The sequence below is a fragment of the Rutilus rutilus genome (assembly GCF_951802725.1).
Source record: "Rutilus rutilus genome assembly, chromosome: 8".
NCBI lineage: Eukaryota > Metazoa > Chordata > Actinopteri > Cypriniformes > Leuciscidae > Rutilus > Rutilus rutilus.
Genome location: NC_140222.1, coordinates 37013777 through 37041222, shown reverse-complemented (window position 1 = coordinate 37041222; position 27446 = coordinate 37013777). Strand labels below are relative to the sequence as shown.

At 37.6% G+C, this 27446-nt stretch overlaps 1 protein-coding gene across 1 annotated transcript; it reads left to right on the top strand.

The window, feature by feature from the left end:
- The first annotated feature begins 932 nt into the window (after positions 1–932).
- lsm3 (LSM3 homolog, U6 small nuclear RNA and mRNA degradation associated) lies at positions 933–5036 on the top strand. The gene is made up of 4 exons (XM_084416718.1): positions 933–1086; positions 1294–1404; positions 3721–3816; positions 4693–5036. The coding sequence occupies exons 1-4, from the start codon at positions 1066–1068 to the stop codon at positions 4771–4773; spliced, it is 309 nt and encodes a 102-aa protein (XP_084272844.1). The 5' UTR covers positions 933–1065; the 3' UTR covers positions 4774–5036.
- Positions 5037–27446: the final 22410 nt, after the last annotated feature.

Genomic DNA, 27446 nt, shown 5'->3' with positions numbered 1-27446 from the left:
TAGTGAAAACAATTGGGCGCGAACATTTTTAGACAAAATTTTAATCATCACTTCAGAAGTGGGAAGTATGAAATTTCCGATAGCAAGTGAAGGCAGCGTTAGCCTATTTTTAACCAGTTTACACACACACACACACACACACACCTAGTCAAGCACCCCAATTTGGGACATTCTAAAACGCTTAGCGTAGCTTAATGTTTTCCTCTGGGATTAACACATTAAACGCATTGCGTTCATGGGCTCATCTGCTTTTCTTTAGACCTACATTGTATGGTTTATTAATAAGGTGTTTACTGAATTTGGTCTTTTAATATCACTGTTTATAGTACATTAAGCAACGTTTTTTTGTTGTTGTCATTAAGCGTTTTAGAATGTCCCCTCAATTGACCAAGCCTATATAATAGGCTATAGAAGTATACAAGCAGCTAATTTTTGTCTTAAATGTAAGTTAGTCGATTTGTTTATAAAACATTTGATTGCTTAATTAGTAATTACAAGCCTCAAGAATAATACCACCAATGAAGGTTGAAACATCCATCATGTGGACATTACTAGAGCACAATATCTTTTTGTGAGAATGGCATAAACTAAACCATAGTGCATAGGTAGAAGATCCACTTAATATTTAGATTCTGAATAATCCATCTATTTTATCTTTTCTCTGTGAAATTACCAGGGCGCATGTAACGGTAAACGGCGTTACTGTGTGTTACCAGATACTTTTCTCAACGCTAGCCAGAATGGACCAATCACAGACGTTTGTGGTTACCGGGCACGTGTTTTTAAAAAGTGTTTTTAGAGAGATTGGTTGAACAAATATTCATTTATATGTCAGCTACCAGTAGTTAGAACGAATACATTCAAAAGGTTATAGTAGGTTTTGTACACACTTCTCACATAAGACTCAAACTGTTGTAAGATTTGAAAGCGTCTCAAAGGCGGATTCGGTTCTCTGGGCCTTCACGCGCCCTCTGGAGGAACGCGTCGGTTTAACAGGAAACACGTACATTTGCCGCCCAATGATTTTGAGAGACAAACGAAAAGCAGTTTGGGTAACTTTGAAAGATGGCGGACGACGCTGAGCAGGTATGATATTTTGTTGCATTTACAAGCATGTTTTTTATTGTTTGATAATAGCGGAGCTGAAACATATCTGGTGTTTTCATTCGTGTGTCTCTGAACACACGAGTACGTCGAGGCAGTTTACATTCAGCAGGTCTCAGACGGTTGCTCATATGGTCATCCATTACAATAATAAAGCCTATATATATATTAATGAAACTTAATTTGCAGCAACAAACCACCAACACTGTAGAAGAGCCTCTGGATCTGATCCGGCTGAGTCTGGATGAGAGAATCTACGTGAAGATGAGGAACGACAGAGAGCTGCGCGGCAGACTGCACGTGAGAACATACACATACACACACACAGACACACACACACACACACACACACACACACACACACATACACATGCAGCATTCATTCATTCATTCTGTACTTATGTGCAGTTTTCCTTCCTTTTAATATCGGTGTATTTCTACAATGCACAACAACACAATGATAAACGAAACTGTTTTAACTTTCCAGTGGCGTTATTAAACAACACTGGCTCAAAGTTCATGCTCAACACGCTATAGACAACAAACTACATATATGATATCGTATTATATAATGCATTGTGTCTGTGTGTGTGTACAGTATTTATAAATACACTAGGGATGCAACAATACAGTTAGCCCACGGTTCAATACATACATCGGTTTTTTAACCACGGTTTTCTTTTCGGTTCGGTTCGGTTCTGATGGCTTGACACATGAGAGTGTGTTTTTTTTTTTTGTTATTCTATGCTTAGGCAATAGGAACAGTAAGAGGTTAAGGAGAAAAAAATAAAAACGATTTATTGCAATACTCCTTTATTTTACTTTAAAAGCTAAGAAAAGTCCACTAGTTCCTAGTGTATTGTATAATATAAAATGAACACTGACATCTCACAGCTGCTGGTAGCCCATGTACAAATATGCAACATATGCTGTGTGTATACTGGAAGGATTCAGCGAGGGACTGTTGTTTTTTGGAGGACTTTATTACCTGCTCTGCTATTCTGCCTTTTTTTTTTTTTTTTTTTTTTTTTTTAAGCTTAAGCAGATACAGGCATTAACAGTTAATGTTCCGAGAGCCTATCATGATCTGCAGCTGCTCAGGACTAGATATATAGGATAAGTGGCATTAAGCGTCAGGAGGTTACAGTTTTTTTGCTAAGGAGGTGTTTGTTTAGTCTCTTCTTGAAGGCCTGAACATTCTTTGAGGTGATTTCACCTACTACAGTACAGGGGAGGCAGTTCCAAGTTGTTACAGCCGAATGAAGAAAACTCCTCCCCAAGCATTTGGTGTTGGACTTGGGGAGTTTTAGGGCGTGACTTGGTCGTGCTCTCCGAGTGGTTCGGCAAAGGAGATCAGGTGGGGGTAGCAGAGCTTTGAGATCCTCTGGACAGTTTTTGCTGCAACAGTTCTACGATGGCTGAGCTGGCTGATTGCATATTTCCTTAGGGCAGTGTCCTCATCCTCCCCAATGATTTTCAGTGCCTTTTTCTGAATGTTGTCAAGCTGCCCAAGGGTGGTCTGTGATGCGTTCATCCAGGCAAGGCATGAGTACTCCATGGTACTCCTGACTTGTGCCTTGTAGACATTGGCCCTACCTTTGACATCAAGCTTGTTGGCCAACCTACGCAGAGCTCCAAGACGCTGTCCAGCACGCTTGCAGATGTTTGACAGGTGATTAGTCCATAACAACTTCTTAGCGATACATAGTCCCAGAATATTCAACTGCTCAAAAAGGTCAATTCTGGTTGCCCCCCAAAAAAAGGTCCGGGCAGGATGGAGGCCTCTTTCTCGACAGAACCGTAGCCTTGCATTTGCTAGGCTTGAACGTGACCTTCCAGGTATCAGCCCACCTGCGAATATTCTCCAGGTCTTTATTTAGGGATGCTGCCACATTGGGACCATTAAGTGTCGTTACCGGGGCGTAAATGGTGGAATCATCCGCATATAGAAAAATGCTATTATCGCACTGTTCTACAACATCGTCTATGAAGATGGAGAATAATAGCGGAAATAGCCTTCAGACAGTGATATTGCTGGGTGATGTGCAGTCATGTTGGAAGTGTTTCCGTTTGAGTAGGCTACACGTGTAAAACAACGCTTGCACACAGTCATTTTTTCGTTTACCATTTTTTTCTTCCTCTGCATTATACTCAACGGCAAAACCGAAATGTCCCCACACCACGGATTTGACAGACGCCGGCGCTTCCTCGTACTGTAGCCTCACTTCACCGCCGCTCGCCATGTTAAAGTGTGGAATGATGGTTAAGCGCCCCCTAACTTTAGAGCATAGTGATTGAATATTTACTCGGGGGGGGAGGAGTTTCCTCATCTCAGCGCGTAGACTTACAGGCACACACAAACAGTCAATTCGGAGAGAAATAAAATGCACATAAATTATTTAAACGTAAAACCGCAATTCACAAGCGCGTATTGAACCGTGGATGTCATACCGAACGGTTCAATATTATATTGAGAATTGTGGCATCCCTATTATACACCATGCTGTACAAAAATGATTTGAAACATCAATGCCAATGTTTTGCATCACCAAAATCAGCAATTGTTTAATTGTGCATGATTATGTGATATCAAACATGTATAATATTTTACATTAGGCCTATGACCAGCACTTAAACATGATCCTCGGCGATGTGGAAGAGACGGTGACGACTGTGGAGATCGACGAGGAGACGTATGAGGAGATTTATAAGGTAACGGCTGCTGCTTTCCTCCATGTTTATGTTCTGTTTAATTATAATATTGAATGTCAGTGAAGAATCCTAAAGGGTTTTGCTTCAGTCCGTTGCATCAGAATGCATAAGTAAATTATAATAAACCTTACATTGGTGATAAATAGAAAGTACAGCAAATATAAATCAATGTAACGGCAGCAAAAATCAGTAAAATGTTAATGCCAATCTTGATGTAGGATTGGGACACTACTAATAAATCTTTAATATTGAAAAATATTGAAAAATAAAATCCTCTCTTCATCACACTGGCTGCGTATGAAAGCTTAACAATGCCGCCTTCAGAGGAAGCATTCAAAGGTAGGAAGGCATCAAGGCACATCCGAATCCAATGTTAGTTTCACTCCCCGTCTCCTGAGATCCCTTCATCTGATCGAGTTTTGAAGGCAGCATAGATGTATCCTTCACTGCCTTTGATATCCCACAATCCTGTGCTTTCCATTATGTGACAGCTAAAAATATAAATATGTCGTCTGAAAGTTGCGGCTGGTCGTCAGTTTGTGTGTAAATGTACGTTTTTGATCAACGGTTTTACACTTCTGATGTAATTTCTAGCAAAAAATGACTATTGTAGTAATTAAATATTCACTTAGTTCTCACCAAAGCTCGCTCTGTTTTGCTGTGGATCATTAATAAACTGTTTCGCTGCCTCAGAAGTTTCGTGAGGTTTCGAACCTTCATGTCCAAACGCTGCTTACAAAGTCATAGCCTGATAAGGCGGCGAGGCAACAAGTTTTCAGCCCTTGTTCCCCCCAAAATAATGAATTTTCTTTTTTCTTTGATTTAATTGAAGCCATCTATCATTGTGTTGACGTGCATAACCCGTTTGTTTTGCAGTCAACGAAGCGGAACATCCCCATGCTGTTTGTCCGAGGCGATGGAGTCGTGTTAGTGGCGCCGCCGCTCAGGGTCGGATAAATAACTTCCCGACAGAATTAAGTTTTGGACTCTAAATTCTTCAAGTGGACTTTTAAGTGGATGACGTTTTCGTTCGGAACCGCAGAGTTGTAAATCTGTTTATTTTTCAAGTCGACCTTTCGTTTTATGTTTGGAAACCCGTATTGGCAATTCATTTGCGCCATATATGTTTTGTTTTGACTGTCATTAAAGTTCTTGAAGTTCGATTTTTTTCAGATGACTGCTGTTTTCTCTAATGTAATAAAGTTCATGTTATGATTTGTCATGCTGAAAACTTTCTACCAAACATCTGCTGTGTGTTGGCCTAATATTATGCACAATAAGCACATCATTTATAGATCATTGGTCATAAGGTGGAGGAGCCCTGTTATGAGAACTTTTAATTTTTTATTTGTGTTTATATTTATTATATTTCAACAAGACATGGGTCCGGTTTCACAAAGCTATTTTAGACCGGTCTATAGTGTTAGACAAGTCTAAAAATTTGCTCATAGACTAGTCTAATGCAAGTTAGACTGTTTCACAAAAATAAAGACTGACTTAATTTAGACCCAACAAATTTGACACCCCAGGCTAACTTAGGTCTAAGACTCCGTTACCTTGGCAACCAGCAGTAACAATCAGTTGCATTACAAACAGCCAAAAGAAAAGGGAAAATGGCTCATAATTTAAATATTTCTTCTTGTTACTACATTCTCCGCTAAATTTCCCAAGTAAAACGTCCTTGTAACTGTTATACTCCTCCAACAAACACATATTTTCCACTAGACTGCACTGAGCGGTTGCATGCGCTTACTCGATCCGCCATGTTTTTTGTGTTTTGAGAAGTGTCTTATTTTACCCAGAATGCATTGCAGTGTAGTCCTACTTAAGATAGTCAGAGTCTTAAGTGCTTTGTGCAACGGTCTGATTTAGATGTCTATCTGAAGTCTTGACTATCTACTATATCTAAGCCATAATCAAAGTCTGTCTTTGTGAAACCGGCCCATGGTGTTATGAAAAAAAAAAAGAGATTGTAGGAAAAATGTTATCAATGGTTGTGCGTTCTCTCACGGAAGTATTGCAGTTCCACGAGTAAATTGCTCATAAAACTTTTACATTCTCTCACAAAACTATTGGATTCCCTATACTTACCCTGTACTTAATTGTTTGTGGCATGTATAATTTGATGGTGTAGGTGAGTCTATCTGTAAACCGTAATATTACATTAAGTAAATTAATAGTATTATAATATTACATATATTTTATTTTACTTAGAAATTAACTGTTTTCTTTTGTTCATTTTAAATGGTGCTATACTCAGGTGTGACCAGCAGAGGGAGCCAATGTCACATTCAACCCAAACATGTTATGTTCCAGCAGGAGGCGCTGTTGTTCTCCTTCACAGCCTGATGCCTGTTATCATAGAAGTGTTCAATCTCGTGTGATTATGTCGAGAGTACTCTGAACTTGCCCAACAATTACCATCAAATTCACATTCAATTAGATGTTAAACGGTCTCATGGGTCAAAACAACGCTATTCTACCGTTACTTATAAATAGATCAGTTGTTTGGAGAAGAACACCAAAATAACCCGTTCCCATGAAATGGGTCTTTCCCATTAGCGGAGACAGTGACACAGAGTTCCCAATGAAGATGGCCTAACTTTTCCCACAGCCTAAAATAGCCCCCTGGAGCGGGGTGATAACCAAATATAGCTAGTTTTGGGACCGGACCAGAGGGAACACTGCTCTGAGCGACTGACAAACGCACAAAACCTGGCTGTAACTCAAAAAATAGTGTTATTGTAACATCAGACTGGTGGTCATATGCAAAAATGAACGGGTTAGTGATTTAATGAGATGACGAAAAGGTGAAATATTAGCCTACATATTATTAATACAATGTTAATTGAATGGTGTTTGAATATATTATCAGACAAAAATATGACACTACCAACAAGCTTATTTGAGATTCCTGTGGAGGAACACTGTGTTGCTAGATAAAATATTAAATCCAAATATTTGGATAGAAATATAACCATGGCCTCGAGATGGTTTAAATATTTTTTCTAACTTCTACCAAATGCGTCTTAAATTTATTGTGCTGGAATATACACTGGAAACACAGGATCATTTTTGAGGATATATTTTTTTAAAGGAATCTGCGGTGAATATTTTAGTCCCATACTGTAATTCCTTCACCTGCCAGTAACTCATTTTATCCTGTAACTAAACTCAGATTCCCGTGAGAAAGAAAGGCTGGCGGTTTGCATGAATGTTTTCTGCTTCTTCGCTTGTGTGTTGTTTCATATTGCAAGCATGTTCCTGGGCTTTGCACCGATTGCATAAGAGAAACGCTGGAGCATCTCCATGTGATCGTTCCCTGCTCGTTCAGTTTGCTCAACCTGAAACAATTCAACAAGAATGGCCTCCAGGTGAATGCTCATACATGACAAAATACATCCCATATAAAAATGACGGAGGCTTTGTGTATATTACTGAACATGTACTCCTTATATAATATATACATTGACATACAGTCGTGCTCAAAAGTTTACATATAACTTGCAGAATCTGCTAAATGTTAATTCTTTTTGCAGTATAAGAGGATGTGTGTTATTTTATTATTCAGTACTGTCCTGAAAAAGATATTTTACATAAAATATGTTTACATAATAGTCCACAAGACAAAAAAATAGCTGAATTTATAAAAAACGACCCTGTGCAAAAGTTTACATGCCCTTGATTCTTAATTCTGTGTCGTTACCTGGATGATCTACGACTGTTTTATGTGATGGTTGTTCTCGAGTCCCTTGATTGTCCTGATCAGTTAAACTGCACGATCTTCTTCAGAAAAATGATCCAGGTCCCGATAATTCTTTAGTTTTCCAGCATTTTTTGCATATTTGAACCCTTTCCAGCTGTGACTGTATGATTTTGAGATCCATCTTTTTCACACTGAGGACACCTGAGTGGCTCAAAGACAAATATTAAAAAAGGTTCAAACATTCACTGATTCTCTAGAAGGAAACATGATGCGTTAATATTTAGGGGGTGAAAACTTTTGAAAAGGATGCAGATGTCCACATTTTTCTTATTTTGTTCAAATATATATAAAAAAATCAATTAGTACTTCTCTTCGGAAGCAACAGAAGACACTTGCATGTTTCCCGGAAGACAAATTAAGTACAATTTACCTTGATTTTCAAATTCAAAAAGTTTTCACCCCCGGCTCTTAATCCCCTGAGAAACGCTCGCAAACCTTTTGCATTTTTACTTTTTTTTTTTTTAACTATGAAAGTCTGAAATCGCATACTCTCTTGAGTAGATACTTATTTTAAATAAGTAATTATTTTGCGAGCACTAAAAAAAGTATGTTCTACAGTATGAATGTGTCTAGTATGAATATAATCCGGATGTACTACATTCGTCATGTTGTCATTATCATGTGACCTACCCAGTTGCTTCACTGCCATTCATAAATCCTCTCCTGTGGCCTCTTGGGATAGCAAACTGTCAATCATATGCCCAGTTCATAGGTCACCCAGTTACTTTTCGTCACTCTTTTAAGAATACAGTAAATTCAGACATACTACTCCTGTCACATACTGTTTTTCACCCTACTATATAATATGGAAGTATGTGATTTCAGATGCAGTGTATTCAGGCATATGTCCACGCCATGTCGTAATTACCGTAAATAAAGCTCTGTACACTTTTAAATCGATTTCGCGGTAAGTCGAACACAGCTTAAATCTGCAGTGGTCAGGTGGTTCAGCAGTCACATGGTACAAGTCATCGCTCTCAGAAAATTACGGGTTTACACGTAATTGCAAGTTCTACAAGGCTTTTTACAGTTCAGAATCCTTACGGTAATCACGACATGGCGTAAACGCACCTATACTACTCTCCTTGCGTACATTTTTTCGCATGCTATACAATAGGGAAGTATTTGATTTCAGATGCAGCATGAGTATTTTAATGTTTACAAAATGGCCCCATTCACTGCTATTGTAAGAGCCTCGCTGTAACCCAAAGAAAATGAAAAATGTACCCAACCTGGAATATTCCTTTAATGCATAGCTTTCTCTTTGGCTGAGAACTACTGGGCTTTGATTCCACACTTAGTTTACACCCTTCAGGATCAGTTTTTCCTATAACCAATGTGAAAAGCATGTCTTGGGCTGTTGAGAATGGCTCACGGACGTGAGGGACATGACATCAAAGACCTGCGGCTCTAATCTTAGACGGGCTGGAGTGTCCAGCAAATCCTCCTAAGCTGGGAATAGCAGTGCTAAACATAGACACTCTGACTGTAAGACGTTATACTAATGTGCAAATAAAGATGTTGGCGAGTCAGTGCAAAGTCCATTTCTGTCCTAGGCTAATATAATGATCTCAGAAACGTATTTGCACAGGTGTGTCAATTTACATCATTACTCATCTCTGCACGAACAGAGTGAAATTAAGTGTTTTATTACTGGTAAATGGATATTGGTGGTTATTCATTTGTGTTTAGTGTGTCTATATCGTATTATTGATTATATAAATGATTCTGAACATAGTCGTATTATTTGATGTATTTAATGCTGTTAAGTGTGAAATGAAAAATTATTTTTCTAGCTGTATTCTAATTTGTGTTTTCGATTCAGTCCTGTTACCTACAGTATTACCTTATATGGTAAGTTACACTTGTGATAACTCTGCAAGCTTAAAAAAAAAGAAAAATTTTGGGGTCAATGGGGTCCAATTTTTTTGGGACCCCAACATTCTTCAAAATATCTTCTTTTGTGTTCGAGGCAAAGCAACCAATCATATGTTCAGCTCTTTTTTGATATAGTAATATGGTGTAAAACCTTCTAAAAGTAGTCTTATTGATTTCAGCTTTTGTTTAAGATTATTTTAAGCTGATTAAACAGTTAAACCTATGTTTACCCCATAATCTAAGGGCAGAGCCTAATCTTTTTGTTTGTAATTCTCATTGTTCAGTGTGATTTTGTAGAAAAAAAAAAAAAAAAGGTTGCTGCCTTAAATTAAGTACAATCCACTTGGAGTTTTTAAGTAATTCCAACTTAAAATACATTAAACTGATTTAAAAAAATGAGCTGAATCTTGTATAACTTAAAAAAGTCGAAAATCGCTTAACTTATTTTGACGAGTTAAAGCAAAGTAAAAACATCTGTTGTCATAACTTATTGATGCACTTGTTTGTTTATTAATATGCATATGCATTGCTCGTGTAGTTTATCACACATTTCTGATTGCTGCGCTTCCACGTGTTTTTCATTCACAATCTGTTAAATATGAATGATGTCCATAAAATGTCAGCGTGAAACCGCTCAAGCGTCCAGACAGTGTTTGTATCAGTATATCGCATCCAAAGAAATGTAGTAAACAAATTATTTCCTCATAAAGTCAGAGATTTACATCTCGGCAGTGTCAAACATCAGTAGCGTCTGTGGTCTCACAAAAAAAGCCATAAAAACTCATTTAAATAGATTCCTCGACATACAATCGTTATGAGTTTCCTTGCTTTTATTTCTTCTTAAATAGCAGACATAAAGTTAGAATTGTGCTATTATTGAAAACAGTTGTCAGGCAAACTGATAAACAACGCTGTTGTTCTAATGATTCTTTTGCTGCTCTCTTTAGCTTCAACAGAAAAACACACAGGCCTACAATCAGATTTATCATCTTGGCCAGTGTTCAGACAAGATCCTGATCCTGATGAAAAACAGCTTGAGTTGAGTGAGATGAGGTGGTATTAAACGAGAAACAGGCCAACAGAAGAACTGTTGCTAGAGATCTTATTTCACTCACAAAAGAACTTTAGAAATACATGACGTGTGATTTAAAGCCTGAAGAAAGCATATGCACATCCTAACTTTTATAAGAATGCACTAAGCAACACCATGGAAAAAAAAAAAAAAAACTAAAAAAACATTTACGTTAATTGGAATAATAAAAACATTAACAAAAACAACAACAAAAACCACACACACACACACACACACACATATATATATATATATATAAAATGTTAAGCCTGTTTTAATTGAGTTCGTTGTGATCAGTTTAAATACTAAAATTATTCTAACTGAAATAAAAATGAATAAAAACAACAACAAAAATCTAAAACTAATAAAAACAACACCGGAACAAAAATCTAGGCTATACAAACAAATAAAAACCAAATATATAATAAAAAAATAATTAAGTCATAGTAATAATAAATTAGTTTTGTACAACCTAGAGGTGAATAAGTGGTGAAGGCGGATATATATTAATTAGGACTGTCCAGTGTTAAAATTTTGAATCTAATTAATTACAGTTTGTGCCAATTAATTAATACATTTTGGCTGAGAAATTACCCCCACAAGATCATTTAAAGTCTTTATTGTGTTAAATGAGTAAAGTATCAAATATAGACATTACAAAAAGCAGCTTTAGAAAGAAATATTTTATTTGATTCAACAATGAACTTTTACGCTACAACGGCCATACTTGTATTTTATTTTAAAAGCTGCATCTGAATTGGTATTTAGAAATATTTACAGACCGTTTATTGCTGCTCAGAGGTGGCATGAATGCATTTAAACTGCAATTACAATTGCATAACCAGTGCCACGAGGTTTTAAATCGGTAATGATGAGGGGTTTCTTTTATTTATTTATTTTTTATGAAGTGATCTAAATAACAAACTAAAACTGCCAGTAGGTGGCGGTAAATGTCATAATGAGTAAGTCATTAAATCATTCATTCATTCGATTTGTTCAACCGGCTGATTCATTCCGTAATGAAGTAAACGGCTCTCTTTAAGAATGAGTCATTGAATCATTGACTCACCCGATTCATTCAAAGTGCAGAATCATTCAGTCGCAGTTCAGTTCTGCTCTGGCTTTACAGGGAATACATTCGTTGGCAAAGTTGAGACAGACAACATTGTGTCTAAAATGTAACACAATATTACCTTCTTATGTATTGAATCAATATCACATTTGCACCCGTGCTAATCCGGACACAAACATCACTCATGTGATATTGCACTCGTTATGTGATATTGCTTAACTATATCACATCATATTAATACGAGACAAAAACTCATACAGGGGCAATTTTTTGCCCTGATGTCTTGAATTTTAGGGTCATTCTAGCTGAAGTGAGTCGTTTCCCTGCTTCATGTTGGTCACCAATCAACTGTATGAAATGTTAGAGGATCTACCTTGGTCTGGGGATGGGGCTTTTAATCTTTTTTTTTTGCACGTCCTTGAAAGCAATAATAAATTCTTTCTTATTTTTGTGTGGAAAAAATGAATCGATTCCTATCATACCAAATGTGCTCAAAAATTCACCAGCAGCATTTTTGTTGACCCTCAAATGGGCATATTTGAGCTAATACCCGAAAGGAATTTACAATTTGAAAACAGCTCCCTTTCCACAACTTTATTACACACGACTGCCAAGGGTCTGGAGAGACTGCGGACGCTTGCCAGGGATTCCTTATTTGATGACTTTCCTAGACATGTTGAGAGTTTTAGGTTCAACAGTGTCGTTTGGAGGCCACGTTCGGCGTAAACAGAGCAATTTACATTGCTCAGAGAATATTACGGTAAATTTTTGTTTTCAACGCCTTTAAATGGGTGACTTTGAAGTGTCCTGCCAACATATAAAATGACCACAATTAACAGAAGCCTCTTTTGTGCTGTTTTTCTCCACGGTATGTTGTTTTGATTATACGTTAGACTCTGGAAACTGACTAACTCTGACCACGGATAATGTGAAAGTCATATAATTTCCTATTTCGGTCGCAGGTGGCACGTTGAAATGAGCTCTAAAGCCCGTAACAAATACATCAGACACTTTTCACACTATACTGATCTGTCATGACAGTTTATACAGCGATTGTCTGTTTAGTGACGACACAATGGAAGAAACAGGCCCGCGTCTAGAGAGCTTGACATACCGGCACCTGTGAATTCTCGCCTGACTCAATGGACAGCTGCGCTTCCCTTTAAAAAACACAGTGACGGACTGCAGAAGCTGCGCACTTGCAGCCAAGGGAAAAATAAATGGCCTCGGTGACCTTGAACGAGGCGTGCGTCAGAGATCCCGAATAAAACGACGAAACACGACACGGCTAGAAAATCACAATACTGCACGGTCTATTTACTCTCAGAAAAAAAGGTGCAAAAGCTGTCACTGGGGCGGGCCTCTATTAAAAGTTACAAATATCTACATTTTAGTATTAATATTCGCCGTTTAGGGGTAAATAAGGTACAAAAATGAACCTATTGAAAGGGTTCCTACACGGTGACAGCTTTTGTACCTTTTTTCTCTGAGAGTGTTGACAGCAGATTCCCTGAATGTATTTATGGTGCGTTTGTCCAAATCATTAGAATGTGAATGGCTGTGGACGGCACCTTTTGTTCCGAGCTAATCGAGCGAAAGCATTGTTCGCTTAATATGAAGTGTTCCCTGTAGGATGTTTTTCGCATCTGGCTGTGGACCCATATTGTATCTGTGAACAATGGGTAAACATTGTACCGTGTTACTGGTGTACAAACTGTTGCACCTGTAGGCCTTCATAACAAATGGGCCTTTGTTGAGTGTTAGACTTCTGATCTGAATTACCCATTCAGGTGTTGTTTATTCATGCTTACTTCATTAACCCTATGTGTATGTGTAACATGCTCCATCAGTTTGATTTTCACCCAGTATTTTTTACTTTTTTAGACTTTTATTGGCAGATTTATTCAAAACTTGGCTGCACTGCTGTTCAAAGGTGTGGGGTGTTGAGAATTTAATACTTTTATTGGTGAGAATAACTTAAATCAAAACATATCTGAACAAATGTGCATTCAAAAAGTGAAATATAGTGCATTTCTAATCTAAGATTTAATCAAAATACTCTAGAGTTCTTTTTTCCTCAAACAAACTAAATATGGACATTGACTTACTTTCCTGAGGTAATGTAATGTCATGAGGAAGAAATCATGCTCTGTGTTGTCCATTGAACCGAGGCAGATAGCGATCTGTCACTAGTCCGCGTCAAAAAGAAGAAATTTCAATGTTTATTTACAGTCGCGTTTTCTCCACAAACGGGCCGTTAATAATATATAACATAACATAAGATAATTATAATTGTTTGTCGCGCTGTCCATTTTTTTTTTTTTAATATATTTACCTTATTGACTTTTGAGTGTTGGTGTTCGGAGCTATAACGCGTCATTAAAGACTTCTTAAGGATATGCATCATTTGTGTAAAATTGGATACAATGAGCACAATCTTTCATTGTTTGGATCAATATTAATTTACATATCAGCCTGCTCAAAATGAATTCCCTCACGGACCGCCACGAACACCTTAGCAACCGCATAGCAACATCCCGGCTACTACATTTGCGTTGTGGCGGCAAGTTGCACATGTTTAAGCACCATCTAGTTTGGGTTTTGTTCTTGCACATTGTAATTCCAAATCTTGTAAAATACTGCTTTGGATAACCACCATTTGCCCTTGTACTGGGGTAAAGAAATGCTAAAACGCAAACATTCCAGTCGCTCCTGCTATCAACAACAACTCTATTAAAACATCGGCTCAATTGCTCATGCAACAATAAAGCTGCCAGACCACAAAACTTGAGTATTATTCTGGCGGGAGAAGCTAGTAAAAGTGTTATTAGGTTTCTGTTCGTATTAGGCATCCTGAAGTACCGTATTAGTATTAATTTGTTCCCAAGGCGAACCTCATTCCTTGGATATTTTTGTCCTCTTGTTGCTCATTAACAGCATGGTTATTTTGCTTATAAAATAAATCGTTTATATACTCAAATGTGTCCAGGCGATATTACAGTCTCCTTTAAAAAAATAACTATGATCTTTAAATAGCTTTCACTGATGTTTGTGTTGAAGAAGGTATTTATAGCAAGCTGTCAGAGTCGGGTGCTCTTCATCTTGATTTGTCCCTTAATATTACCCTCATTGTATTATCCTAACTAAAAACTTCATTCTGATCTACTCTAAACCACCGCACCTTTTTTTTTTTCAAGCTTTTCAAGCTACCTTGCTTTCTACATAGGCTGCGATCTTCTGAAAGGAAGCATACTAACTGAAATGTATTGATTGTTTTGGAATACTTGGCCTAAAAGAAGGGGCCTGTCCCAATAACCCACATTTGTGGTCTAGGCCACAACTGTATGTGACACCAAGTGAGTGTGCCAAGCACTCGTAGGAAGACTCGTAGGAAGACCGCGAGTGTTTAGAGTGCCATTTGGGACAGGGCCTTTGTGTTTGAAGCATTTTTAAAAATGATGTCTAGGTTGGCAGCTGAGCTCACTAGGATTTGTAACAGAGCTCTGTTGTGCCATTTATCTGTCAAGCCCCATCTTACCTCATCTCTACAAGTAGTACCCAGCCCCTAACCAAGCTTATACAGATTGATTATCATTTAAGTTGGCACGTTTTATCACGGAGAGGATTAGCTTTAATGGGGTCTGCTTGTGAAAAATGGGTCAAATGACTTTGTGATCATTTACCCCGGGCATACCTCACCAAATGACAGTTAGATAACAACCGGCCAATGACTGGAAGATGTCTGCAGAACAATAACCAACAATAATGGAAGTTTATAGGCTACTCATTTTTCATAATTTCATATCCACGACATTTGAATTTGTGATAGAAACTCATGGTGGGAATGGCAGTTTTGTATATTGTAAAAATGGGCCAAGCGCTGAACCCTGAGGCACCCCAGTAGTTAACCAATGTGACATGGACCCTGTCCCAAATAGCAAAAGTTGGTGTGGACTTGGAATTTTGTGGCCTTCACTTGCAGACGTCCATAAAGTCCATGTGACTATAAATTGTCCCATTTTTTTAATTTTCAAGTTTCAGAATAGTGCTTATGAATGCTTTTATAGTGCAAAATTACAATTTGTTTTTCAAGGTGATGATTCTAGCAATCACTCATCTTGTTTTTCTGGTAGTGCCTAAGCCGAACCCTTTACAGTAACCATAAACACAATAACAGGGCCTGGCCACAGTCCGTCATTTAAGTCGAACCACAGACTGGCACCAACAAACGTGTTACCCGCCTGGTGCCATGGCACATTAACAGTTTTTCCCAGATTTTGGGACGACACAATGCTCTAAACACAAAAATGCAATGAGGTTGCCATAATAATCCCATTACTATCTGCAGACCATATGGAACCCATCTAGTGGAAAGGTTTAGGAGAAGGTCTGCGTGTCCCGCAAGTATCATTTCCCGTACTTGCTAAGAAGTTTATGCCATTCCCCTCACTGGCTTGAAAGATGCCTGCAACAGAGTTTGCATGCCATACTCTTCCGAGACATGTTTTTCCTCATGCACACCAGTGGCAGTTCTGGGCCCATTAGGAGTTCTCTTCCGCTTGTTGTTGACATGCATTGAAAGTATACTTCCTGTCCCCTTAAGAGGGCCTTCTCATAGTTTCTCTCCGTGGACAGCATTTTCTCTCTCAAGGCCCTAATTCAATACAGGAAAGCTTGTTGTCCTCTATTGGTGGTCACAGCAACTATATTGTTTGCTCTTTTCTTAATCTCAGATTTATTAGTTTTGGGTTTGGGCCAGATGGGTTTCTAAAGGAGGAAAATTTGCGTGGCTCAGGTTGTGTCCTTAGTAACCTGTTTTAGTGATTGTGAGAAATGCCACTGAGAACATGTTGCATACACAGTGGGGGGGGGGGGGAAGCTGTACATTTTGTTTACATGGAGCCTAAATAGATCTGGGAAAGAATGAGAATGGGTTTTCTCTTACAAGAGAATATAAGTCAGGGTTATAAATATTTCTGTGCCAAATGGGTGAATGATCTTCCTACAAGATTCTTCACATAAAGTTCAAAAACAAAGGTATAAAGAAACTATTGTGCTCAGTTTAAACCTTTATTTATACGCTTTAGCTAATGCATTTCGAAATAACATTTTTATTAAAAACAAATCTATTTCTCATTGTTAGTTAATGTTCGCTAATGGAACAACTAATGTTAACAAATGAGACCCAAAGTATTTATATATATAGTTTTATTATTTTAATCAGCATAAATTAAAGGCGGTAAATACCATGATATAAATAATATATCATAATATTTATTCATAATAATAATGAGATTTAATGGTGTTTTACTTATCATGAAAGTAATGTCAAATTAAGTAAAGTTATTTTTCTCTTTCAGAATATATGACTAATTTTTTTCATCATTGACACCAGTTGTCTTTTTTTTTTGTCACTTGTTTAAACTTAATACAATGAATCATATTTACTGTAATGCACCTGATTGTGAGCAATAACAGAATGTTCCTCTTCTAAGACCTGTGATGCGGTGTTAAAAATAAGTTCTTGTTCAACACAAGCACTCAATGTTTGCTCAGCACAGAACAGTCATCCCACAAGTGTGTCCTTTTAGGCTACAGTTCTCTGAAATAATAATACAGACTGTGTCTGTTAAGTGTTTGACATCAAAACTCAGAATTACATGTTGTAATGAGTACAAAACCAATTGCAAAATTGCAACACAGGCTGCAAGCAATGCATTAGCACAACAGGAACAAGTGGGATGAACACGTTGCATGATTGATTGCTTAATATCACTTAATTAATAAAATCTTTTTTTTTTTTTTTTTTTTTTTATAATGTTCTCTTATTATATACAAGATCAAAACACCCACTTTGGGAAAAGTGAAAAAGGTGTGTCTAACGGTCTGATCACATTGAAATTAATATGTTTTCCTTTTTGGAAAGTTGTAGCGTCACACACACACACACACACACACACACACACACACACTTTACTGTCATGAATCTACCAAAAATTTTCCAACTTCTGTATAGTAGTTTCAGACTTTGTTTATTCTTATGCAGAAGATATCATTTTAAATGTCTTATATTAGTATTCAGTAAGAGGCCATCATAGGCACTTTTACCAGTAAATGATAAATCTACAGTGACACTGGTGTGAATGTGCTTTATTTGCCTTCATCTAACAGAGACTGTGCAAACTCGCTCCTAGAGACTGTTTGCCAGCTTGAGAGTTAATATTTGAATAAATCTGTCACCTACTGGCGAGCTTCCCTCTAGGATCTGGGATTTATACCAGTATCCTGAAAACAACCCTGTCCAAGCCAAATAAAAGGCATTTGTGTCTGCCGATGCTTGCGTTTGTTTCCAAGTGGTACAGTTTGCATTGCGCATATAGAAAACAACAAGCCGCAGACGGTTAGCGTGGTTCAGAGTTTTCGTGATTTACCCAAGTGTGCTATGTTAACTGCTGCGCTGGGTTGTTTTGAACTGGGGCTTTGCATGTTAAATGAATGTGGTCTGTGGTTTTAAGGCAACATCTGGGGACTTTCCCAAGTGTCTCCTTTTGCTTTAAGTCACAGTCGTGTCGCACGACTAGCGCAGCATGCAGAGCTCAGCGGCAACTGGGGCTTGAAATGGATGTTTACTGTACGTGAAAGACCAAATCTCAGGAAACCCGAGTCTTGAAAATGAAGGCGAAGTGTATAATTTCTGCACCACTAACTGCACCAAACACAAATAAAGCTTCAAACACTCCCCTGTCTTCTATTGTTTGAAAAACAGGTAGACTTTCCCCAAACTCACGCCATTGAGCTAATGTTGAAATGTGATGCAGTTGCTCTGTTTGGTACTGGCACATCATTTAAACACTTCACCTTTAAATACTGAAAAATCACAGATTGTGAAGTTTGTTGTGTAATTTCTTGTGTGATGTAAAGACATTTTAAAACAACACTATTTTTAAATGGTTGTCCACTTTGCATTTCAGTGGGTTAAACTAAAAACAATTAAATTCTACTTTATTCTAATTTAATTCTAATTATCCCTGAACTTTCTGTTCAATACTGTTATAATACCCTGTGATATTTCAAAATAATAATAAGAAATTGAAAACTTGTGTTAATTTTTTTCTTGCTTTGCATAAAAATAATGACTGAATAATGTTGTGTGGTGTATATCTGCTAGCCAAGGCCATTATTCGCAATATTTTTTTTTTTTTTTCAACGTTCAATTCTAAAACATTTTGAATAGAACGTTGTTAAATGTATGTTGCGCATTATGTTTTTACTGAGAAATCTCATAATAGGTTCGTTAAAATTCGTAAATTGTTTGTAATACTACCACATTTATACAGTTATCTATTCAAATTATAAACGGGTTTATATGAATTGATTCCAAACTTGAAGTAATGTTGAATTCATTGTTTATGGTGTCTGTTATTTTAGGCCCCTTACCCGTCAGGGATCACTGGTGATCCCGGATTCTTAATATTTTTTGTTTTTGTTTTTATGTTTGAGCTTGTATATCTCAATGTTAATAACAGTCTGGTTAATTTTGAGTCTTGAACTGTAAACTCTCAAGGGTTGGCTTTCTAAATATATGTTGGTTATGTGTCTATTCAGAATGACTTATGAGCAGCAACCTTTTTAATTTGGGTATGTCATGTATGCAGCACTTTCCAAAATTGGGGGTGATGAGGAAGGGGTTAAAATGGGAAAAGTATTTCTTTACTGATGACTATTATGTTTAGTTGTAACCTTTTTTTTCTTTTTTTTTTAAGACTTCGATTATTCCTCGACAGGTGATGCAAGTGTATGATAATCTGCAGAAGAATTGTCCGTGAGCCTGACCTGTGGGGGGACTTATATTAATTCCATGCTTAACACAGTTATGAATGACTCATGGTTTAGAGCTTCTCATGAAGCGACGCAATCCACTCGCTCCACTTTCAGCACTGTGTCAAGTGAGGATTTGCGGCCAACAAAGCCAATCAATGCTCCTTTGTCCCACATATGAAGCTGCACAACTGGCTCTCATTGTTTGCATTTCCCACCTTGTTGAAATCCTGTCCTAGTCGCCATGTTCTTTATAGCTTACTGTCTCATGAGTGAGGAATCTAGGACATCTTGGGAAAGTGTGGTGTGACAGGTGTAAAAGTTCCAGTCTGTGGGATGTGAATTGTGTCAGGTTGAATCTAAATGATGTGATGGAGAGTGAAAGCTTTGCTCTAAAAAAAAAAAAAAGTTAACTTGCAAAGTTTTGGAAGAATTGGATAGTTGGCAAGATAGTTAGAAGTCCATATTCAAAATGGACCAAAAATCGAATTCTACAAAATTGTTGATTTTATAAAAACTAAAACATCACACATTTATACATTTTTGTATATAAATAAGATTATTTATCATTAAAAAAAAAATAGGATTTCGCCATTGCAGAAATTAAGTGACCAACAAAAGGTTATGATTCTTACACACTTGGATCATCATGATAATCTTCACAAATTAACTCAAATGTTATGAATTTTGAAACCTAAATACAAAAAACTCAACGTAGATAAGCAAACTACACCGCGGTCACATGACTTAAACGTCACCACTATAAATCTTCCAACAACTCTTTCAGTCTTTTTTTTTTTTTTTTTTTTAGAAAACCCTGAAAATTTGAGTTATAATCTCGCTCTTGCAAACAATTCTAAACGCAACAATGCTGTGAAGGTGGACTAGCGAGCAGCTACATAAGTGTATTTGTTCGGTGTGATGATGTTTAATGTCCCCGACAACCTCCGTAGTCTCATTTACCCACTTGTTAACAACCACCTTTAAAAAACCATTACTGTTGTATTTCATGTTGTAGAATAAGGTGCAAAAAATATATTGAGCTTCTGTTGTCCACTGACTTTTATTTTAGGCAGTTAACCAAAACCCATTCAAAAAAACCTAATGCTAACTGCTAATGCTAAAAAAAATGCTAATTTGTTTCCAGTTTTTTTTTTTTTTTTTTTGGATCATTCAGACCGAACATCTCCTCTTTCTTAATCCTTTTAGAATAGAATGTTCTATTTGACAACGCCCATATTTCTCAGTCAGTACACAATGATTTGTTTATGAACCGCAGACAGTCTGTCCTCACATGTTAGCCTCACCACGGGCATCTCCAGGATTTCCTGGAAGACTGAAGTGGAAGAAATAGAGGTGGGTGAAGTTAGTTACGGCCTGTTTGTGACATACTGACAAACAAGGTTAACTTGATCTCCACAGTCGTGTTTCATTTCTCGGAAACAAAGTGTGGTTTTGAGATCTTCTCAATGTCTTTCACTGCTGTGCTAAATGAATATTGATTGTGTTTTCATTGAAGGTGTCCGCTTGACGAGTTGGGATAAGGGGACAAGGTAGTCATTCAGGAATCCCAACCAAACCAAATAAACTCAATGGAAACATCCAGCATGTGAGAGCAGTCAAAATATCTTGACCTTTCGTACATGAATTGCTCCTCGCAGTGCATTTCCAACTGAAACACAATGGATCAGCTGTGGATTGTGGACCGCACGCCTCGGGGAACAGCGGAGAGGTTATGGTATCTCTCCCACCAGACATTGATAGTCACTAAGGACCTCTTGAATCACTCCTTTGGCTGTCCTCCAGTGCTGGATCATGTGGAAAAAAGCACTTAACTTGGCACCGGTACCCTGTGGGAAGCATGCCTTCCATTCTTTGCAAAGTTTGATTCGCCTCTCCCGGTTCCATTGCGTCAAAATAAGAGTCTGACAGCAGAACTGAGGTGTTTCTGGATGGCTACAGCACATATTGAGTCTGCGGATCTGTTATTGAAGGGAATATTTAAAGGTCATTTTCTGATCTTCTTGGTGGAAAACTTGGAAAATTATGGGAAATAAGACCACCCCAGATAGTGATAGATTTTCATCAACCTGAAGTTAAAGGGACACTTCACCCATGGGAACATTGATCTTTATTGAAAGTGGGTCATATATGTAGTCGAAATGTAAAATTAATTTTGAATTTGGTGCCTTCTTGGCCGAGGAAAGAAAGAAAGTAACTTCAGGACGCATTTGTATGAAAGACACCAACTCCCACAATGCACCACATTGCACAGCTGCGCAAGCCACTCCCACTAATCCAGAAAGCGCATATCTGCCTAAGAGAAATAACTCTTCCGTCTACAAGGCTAGCTACCACCAGAGCTTGAAATTAATTTCACACAAAATGTCTAGTTAGTTGGCGAACTCATTAGTGAATTAATCTTCATTTGTATTTCTTTCGAAGTGGTGAATTATTGCATTGTAACGTTACCTGGATGTTCAGTCAGATGCGGTGCGAAACTAGGATAGTTCACAACACAAACGTCCGTGTCCTCGTCTGATTCACAACACAAACGTCCGTGTCCTCGTCTGATTCAGAGATTTCATCCAGGAGAAGTTGTCATTGTTGAAATTCTTTGCCACAGTCGGACTCTATCTCTGTGTTCGTAGCGGTTCGTAGTTGCATAGTGAGATCACCGGCGCCACCAGTCCGCCCTAACCCGAGCCAGTCCGGGCTCCTCGTCCGCGGCAGGCAGGTCTTCTGCCTCGGCAGCTCTTCGCTATAATGCGGCTTGTAAAGGTAGCCACAAACACCTGATTCAAGCATCAGACTTCTGAAATCCTCTTCCTCTATATCATATTGAGCACTCTCCTCCGCTATTGTCATAACTTTACATCTGTCTCCACAGCGCCTGTTAGCTTAGCTTCCAAACAAGATGGAGGATATTGCTTTTAGTTTTCAGAAAGTCAAGTCCCACCCACTGATCTGTAATAGGCCTGTAGCGTGAGCGGTTCCCGCCCCCTGGGAAAGATGAGGAACGAGTGTCTGTAGTCTCTACACTTTTCAATGAAATGTGACTTCCTGCTTATTATGACGCAAAATGATGATTTTTACGTCATAATAAGCAGGAAGTAAAACACTTAAATCCTTATTTCTCCCATCTCAGGGAAAAATGGATGAAAAATCCACATTTATTATAATATATGACTGGGTTTCTAACAATACAAAGCTTAATGCAAATGGGTGAAGTGTCCCTTTAAATGAGACTTCATTAATAAAGTGTCTACATGAAAGGGTTTAAATCTGTATTTGCTGTTTTGAGGAATATCTAAAATAATTTTAAGATAAATGTAATATTATTATTGTTTTATTTGAAATACGCCTGTTGCATTATCTGATTTAAATTCAAATATTTAATTCTGAACTCTTGCCAAATGCATTCCTGCAGGTGTACTGTGTACAAATTTGCATAAACTATCCATAAACACAACCCATTAAGTCTTTTTTGGAAAAGCTGAAATTTGATATGCCTGGGAACCCTGTTGTGGCGAGTCCTAAGTTTGTTTGAAAATTTTTTTTTTTTTTTTTTTTTTTTTGAGCTTGATGAATGTCTTACCAAAAACACACGTGGGAACAAATTCTATTTGCTTTGCCATTAGTTATGTCTCAAATGTTTATACGTTGAGATTTAGCCTGTTGAATTATGTAGCCTGGTGATCACCAATCTGCTTACTGCAGGAGTTAAACTTATTTAAACTTAGACTGAATTCCATCATGACTCAGTCCATCAAACTTGCTTAACATATTTTAATTAATAATACAAAAACACAAAAAAGAAGACTTGGAAGAGGTTTCACATTGCTTTTACATTGTGTGCTTGCAAGACTCGCTAGGAGGTTAGTAGGGTCGTGCATATCTGGGGTGTTGCAAAATACCGGAAGTGGTGATACACAGACCAGAATCCATGAACCGCATTATTAGACCAGTTTATAAAGCTGCACGATATTTTAAAACCCATACTATAGCATAGTGCTATTGTAAATTCACAAAGGCTGAAATTCAATTAAATAAATATATTAGGGATGCACGATATATTGGCCACCATATCGGTAACGGCCCATATATGTACATTTTTAAAGGAGAACTTGGTAACTTTTTTAACTTAATAAAACTGTCTAGAAATCATTTGGATGGTTAAACAACCTGTTCTGGTGATATTGGTGACTTTCCCCGCTCCCCCCAGCGTTCCCAGGCGGAAAACCAACCTTGCAACTTGGGGACTACCGTCCCGGCAAGATAGAAATTGGAAGTCTCCTGAGAGGCGAGAACGAGAACGAGCACAAAACACAAATTGCTTTACGGCAATTTGACATAAACACACACGCATGTATGATGTATTACCAGATTACCCACCTCGGTAGACATAGCTCCACACGATACAGTTGGCTTCCTCCGATCAAAACAAACGCACATGAGCAGCGGTAGAGAGGGGGAGGAGGCCGCCGCAAGTGAGTTTTTTACGACCGTGTTGTGAAATATACGCCCCCCCACAGCTGTAGGGGGAGCTCGTGGGGAAAACATGCGACAACAAAAGGGAAAATCAGCGAAGAAGTGACTAGAGTTCGCTAGAGTTGCCGAGTTCTCCTTTAAAGCAGCACTCAGTAGCTTCGGGATTTCTTCGCTGTATTCTCGCTTTTTGCTCGCAGGTTTCTCTCTAGAGCTCCCCCCACAGCTTCGGAATAGATATTTGACAACACTGGTGTAAAAACTCTTTGGTGATTCTCAGACACCAGAGGCTAGTAGATCAACGACATCAAAGCAGATGGGACATGCTTTAAAACGTCTTCTTCCTTCGGGTTCGGACAGCGTGAGGGAGCGCAATAATGACAGCATTTTAGCAGATTTCTTTTGGCCGTAAAGCAATTGTTTACATCGTGAGACCTGATATCACGCGATACTTCCTGCCGCGGCGGCCGGCGGCCCGCCGTCTCAAAGTTGCAAGTGCGAATTTTCCGCTCACGGGCACCAGGGGGGTGCGAAACGACCACCATTCAACCCGAAATAAGTAATATAACCATTCCAATGACTCCGAAGCTATTCAGTTAAGGTAAAAAAAGTTACTTAGTTCACCTTTAATGTTATAGTTATCGGCCCAAGAAGAAAATTTGGCCTGTATATTAAAGCCGATAAATAATGGATTATTTCCTTCAGCTGAGACACTTCAGATGCGCAAACGTTCGCCTGTAGGTTACGTGTGTTTAAACCCTCGCTCTGAGTTTCCATGTTTTGATGTCCACATATTCTTGTTCAAGAAATTACATTGGTTGTATCACTCGTAAAGAAGTGGAAAAATATTAAAGATTAAGTTGACATTTGAATTACATGTTGTTTGGCCAGAATTAAACAAGGATTTGATCTGTTGTAAAGTGTAACAACACTAGGCCGTTGTTCTTCTGCAGGCATTTGTTATTATAAAACATCTTATGTACATTATGTATATTATATTATGTATTTTAACAGTGTTGTTCCGTAAAACCATACGATTACTTGCTTTTGATAGCCTCCTTTATTTGAACCAAATATTATTGCCTCATTGTTATTTGTATTTTAAGTCATTTTAAAGGCTATTTCTTTGCTTAGGTCTATTTTTATTACCACAAAAAAAATCTGATTAATCATCAAAATAATCTGCTGATTGACCAAAATAATTGTTAGTGACAGCTCTAGTGTTTGTTATTTATTTATTTTTTATGAGGCTGTTCAGGGTAGTAACCAGGGTGTTCTGATTGTATTATCACATTTGTATGTGGGCAATTTGAAGAATGTTCACACTTCTTTTTTTCCATATATTTATATTTTTTATTTGGAACTGATAGACCATGGGCTAAACTGACAGCAAATAGGCATGGAATTTTTGGGAAGTACGTGGCCTTCCATATCTCCACTTAACAGAGGAGCAAAAAGCCAAAAATGTTTAAAACAGGGTCTTCTTTTTTTAACCCCTCCAAGGGTACACTGATTTTCCCAGTGTTGGTATTATCATTCGTGGCTCTGTGTCTTAACCGCTGTACTAAAGCAAAGAAATAATTGTTGTGGTTCAGCGCATGACATTGTTATTTTTCCGTCGGCTCTTGTGCACATGTTCCCTGTCCTGCTTTTGGTGCAGGACATACTAATGCTGATCCATTCACTGTGCTTGAACTTGAGCTGTTTTCGTGTGCTGGAGTCACTGGGTTTAGAAGGATGGAAATAGTGTCTATCCCCTCAGGATCGTAATCATAGAATATGCTCCAAAATTGGAAACTCAAAACTCATTCTCATGGAGTTTGTGTTGGTTATTTGGCATTTAGCAGATGCTCTTTATCCAGCATGCATCGCAGTAATCATAGAGACAGTCCCCCGAGGGCTCAGTGACTTGCTCAAGAGCACAATGGTGACGGACAACCTTTGTGTGACCAGCTCAAATCCTTCATTTCTAGACCTCTACCGCCCTTACAAATCAGAGCTGAACAAGCCAAATTAATATTCACTGGCTGATCTGTGACTTTGCATTATGTCTAATTATTTTATAAATAAGAAGTACATATTTACATTGGTGCTTGCTTGTCAAACTTCTGCTGTTAGCTAAGAGGTGGACATTTCAACAAATAATTACATTAACTGCAAAGTAAGGTAGAATTACAAATTGGTTGCCAACAGAAGCTATCAAATGTACTGTTCTTTTGTTGACTTATTAATGCACTTTAAGTCCAGGTTTGGTCTAGTGTTGCAGTATTATATCATAGGCTCCTGGGTTCAGGAATGCAAACACTGACTGGACAGATCTTTATTACTGACCTTGAGTAATATATTTATCATGGCATTCAAAACCTGAGTCATGCTGACAAATGGGTCTCACGCTTATCAATTTCAGTGTCCTCGTTTCAAAGAGTCTGCATAAAGTTACAGTTTGATAGAAACATGTTTTTATTTCTCCCATAAATGTAGCAGACAAAGACTTGAACTGCTACAAATATTTTATGACTAGTGTAAATGAACACTGTAGTAGTTAAAAGCTATTCTCGTATTCTCTTCTGATAAGCTGGAGATATTTTTAAAATCAAAAGTGTAGATTTAGTTATTATTTTTAGATTAAAACATAGATGTCTGTGCTTTAATTTTGATATTGTCTATGCTAGTCTACTCCTAAATGTTGTCTAAATTCTCATTTACTAGATATACACTTTCTTGTAAAACAAAAAACAAAGGACTTTTCCTGGACTATAGATATTTATCCGTTAAAATTCTGTATGGAATGAGAATGTTTATATATTTTTTCAAGTTGTCTAAACCGTTCTTTTAGTTATGATGTAGTTTGTGAAATGAACAAAACGTTGACCACAATGTGTTTCATCTTATTTTATTCGTTTTTAATTGGCTGCCTATGTATTTGGTATCGAGGTAATATTAATTAATGTCAAGTTTTTTAGGACATGTTTGCGTTCATATCAAAAGTAGTATCTTCAATATTATATCAGTACTTTCTTACCCTCACAAAAGTTTTGCTGAAATAGGCTTGTGAGTGGAAATTTACCAAGTTCAGCGACTTGTTTTTTTCCATCTTATCTGTAGCACTGACTCACCCTTTTTTATATACAAAAAAAAAAAAGAAAAAAAAAGAGCTTATGATTGCCCAACTCAACACAGCATGAGTCACCTCATTGTATAATACAGCATGAGATCAATCAGATAACCAGGCCAACGTAATGTGTCAAATATGATTGCTTGTGCCAAAGCTATAAAAAACTTACACACTTGCATGGAAACCACTTGTTTTACATATAATGCACAATACTGCAACATCAACATCTAAATGAATAAGCTGCATGAATAAACGGCTAACCTTGATCTAACCATGAAAAAATGGGAACTTAAGTCAGAGTCCTAAACATCAGTTAATAGCTTGGAGGAAAAGCACTGAGTCAGAGACATATGCAATAAATATATTCTGACTGCACAGTGCACATGGGTTCATTTGCCAGTGTGCAATTTAAAGGGATAGT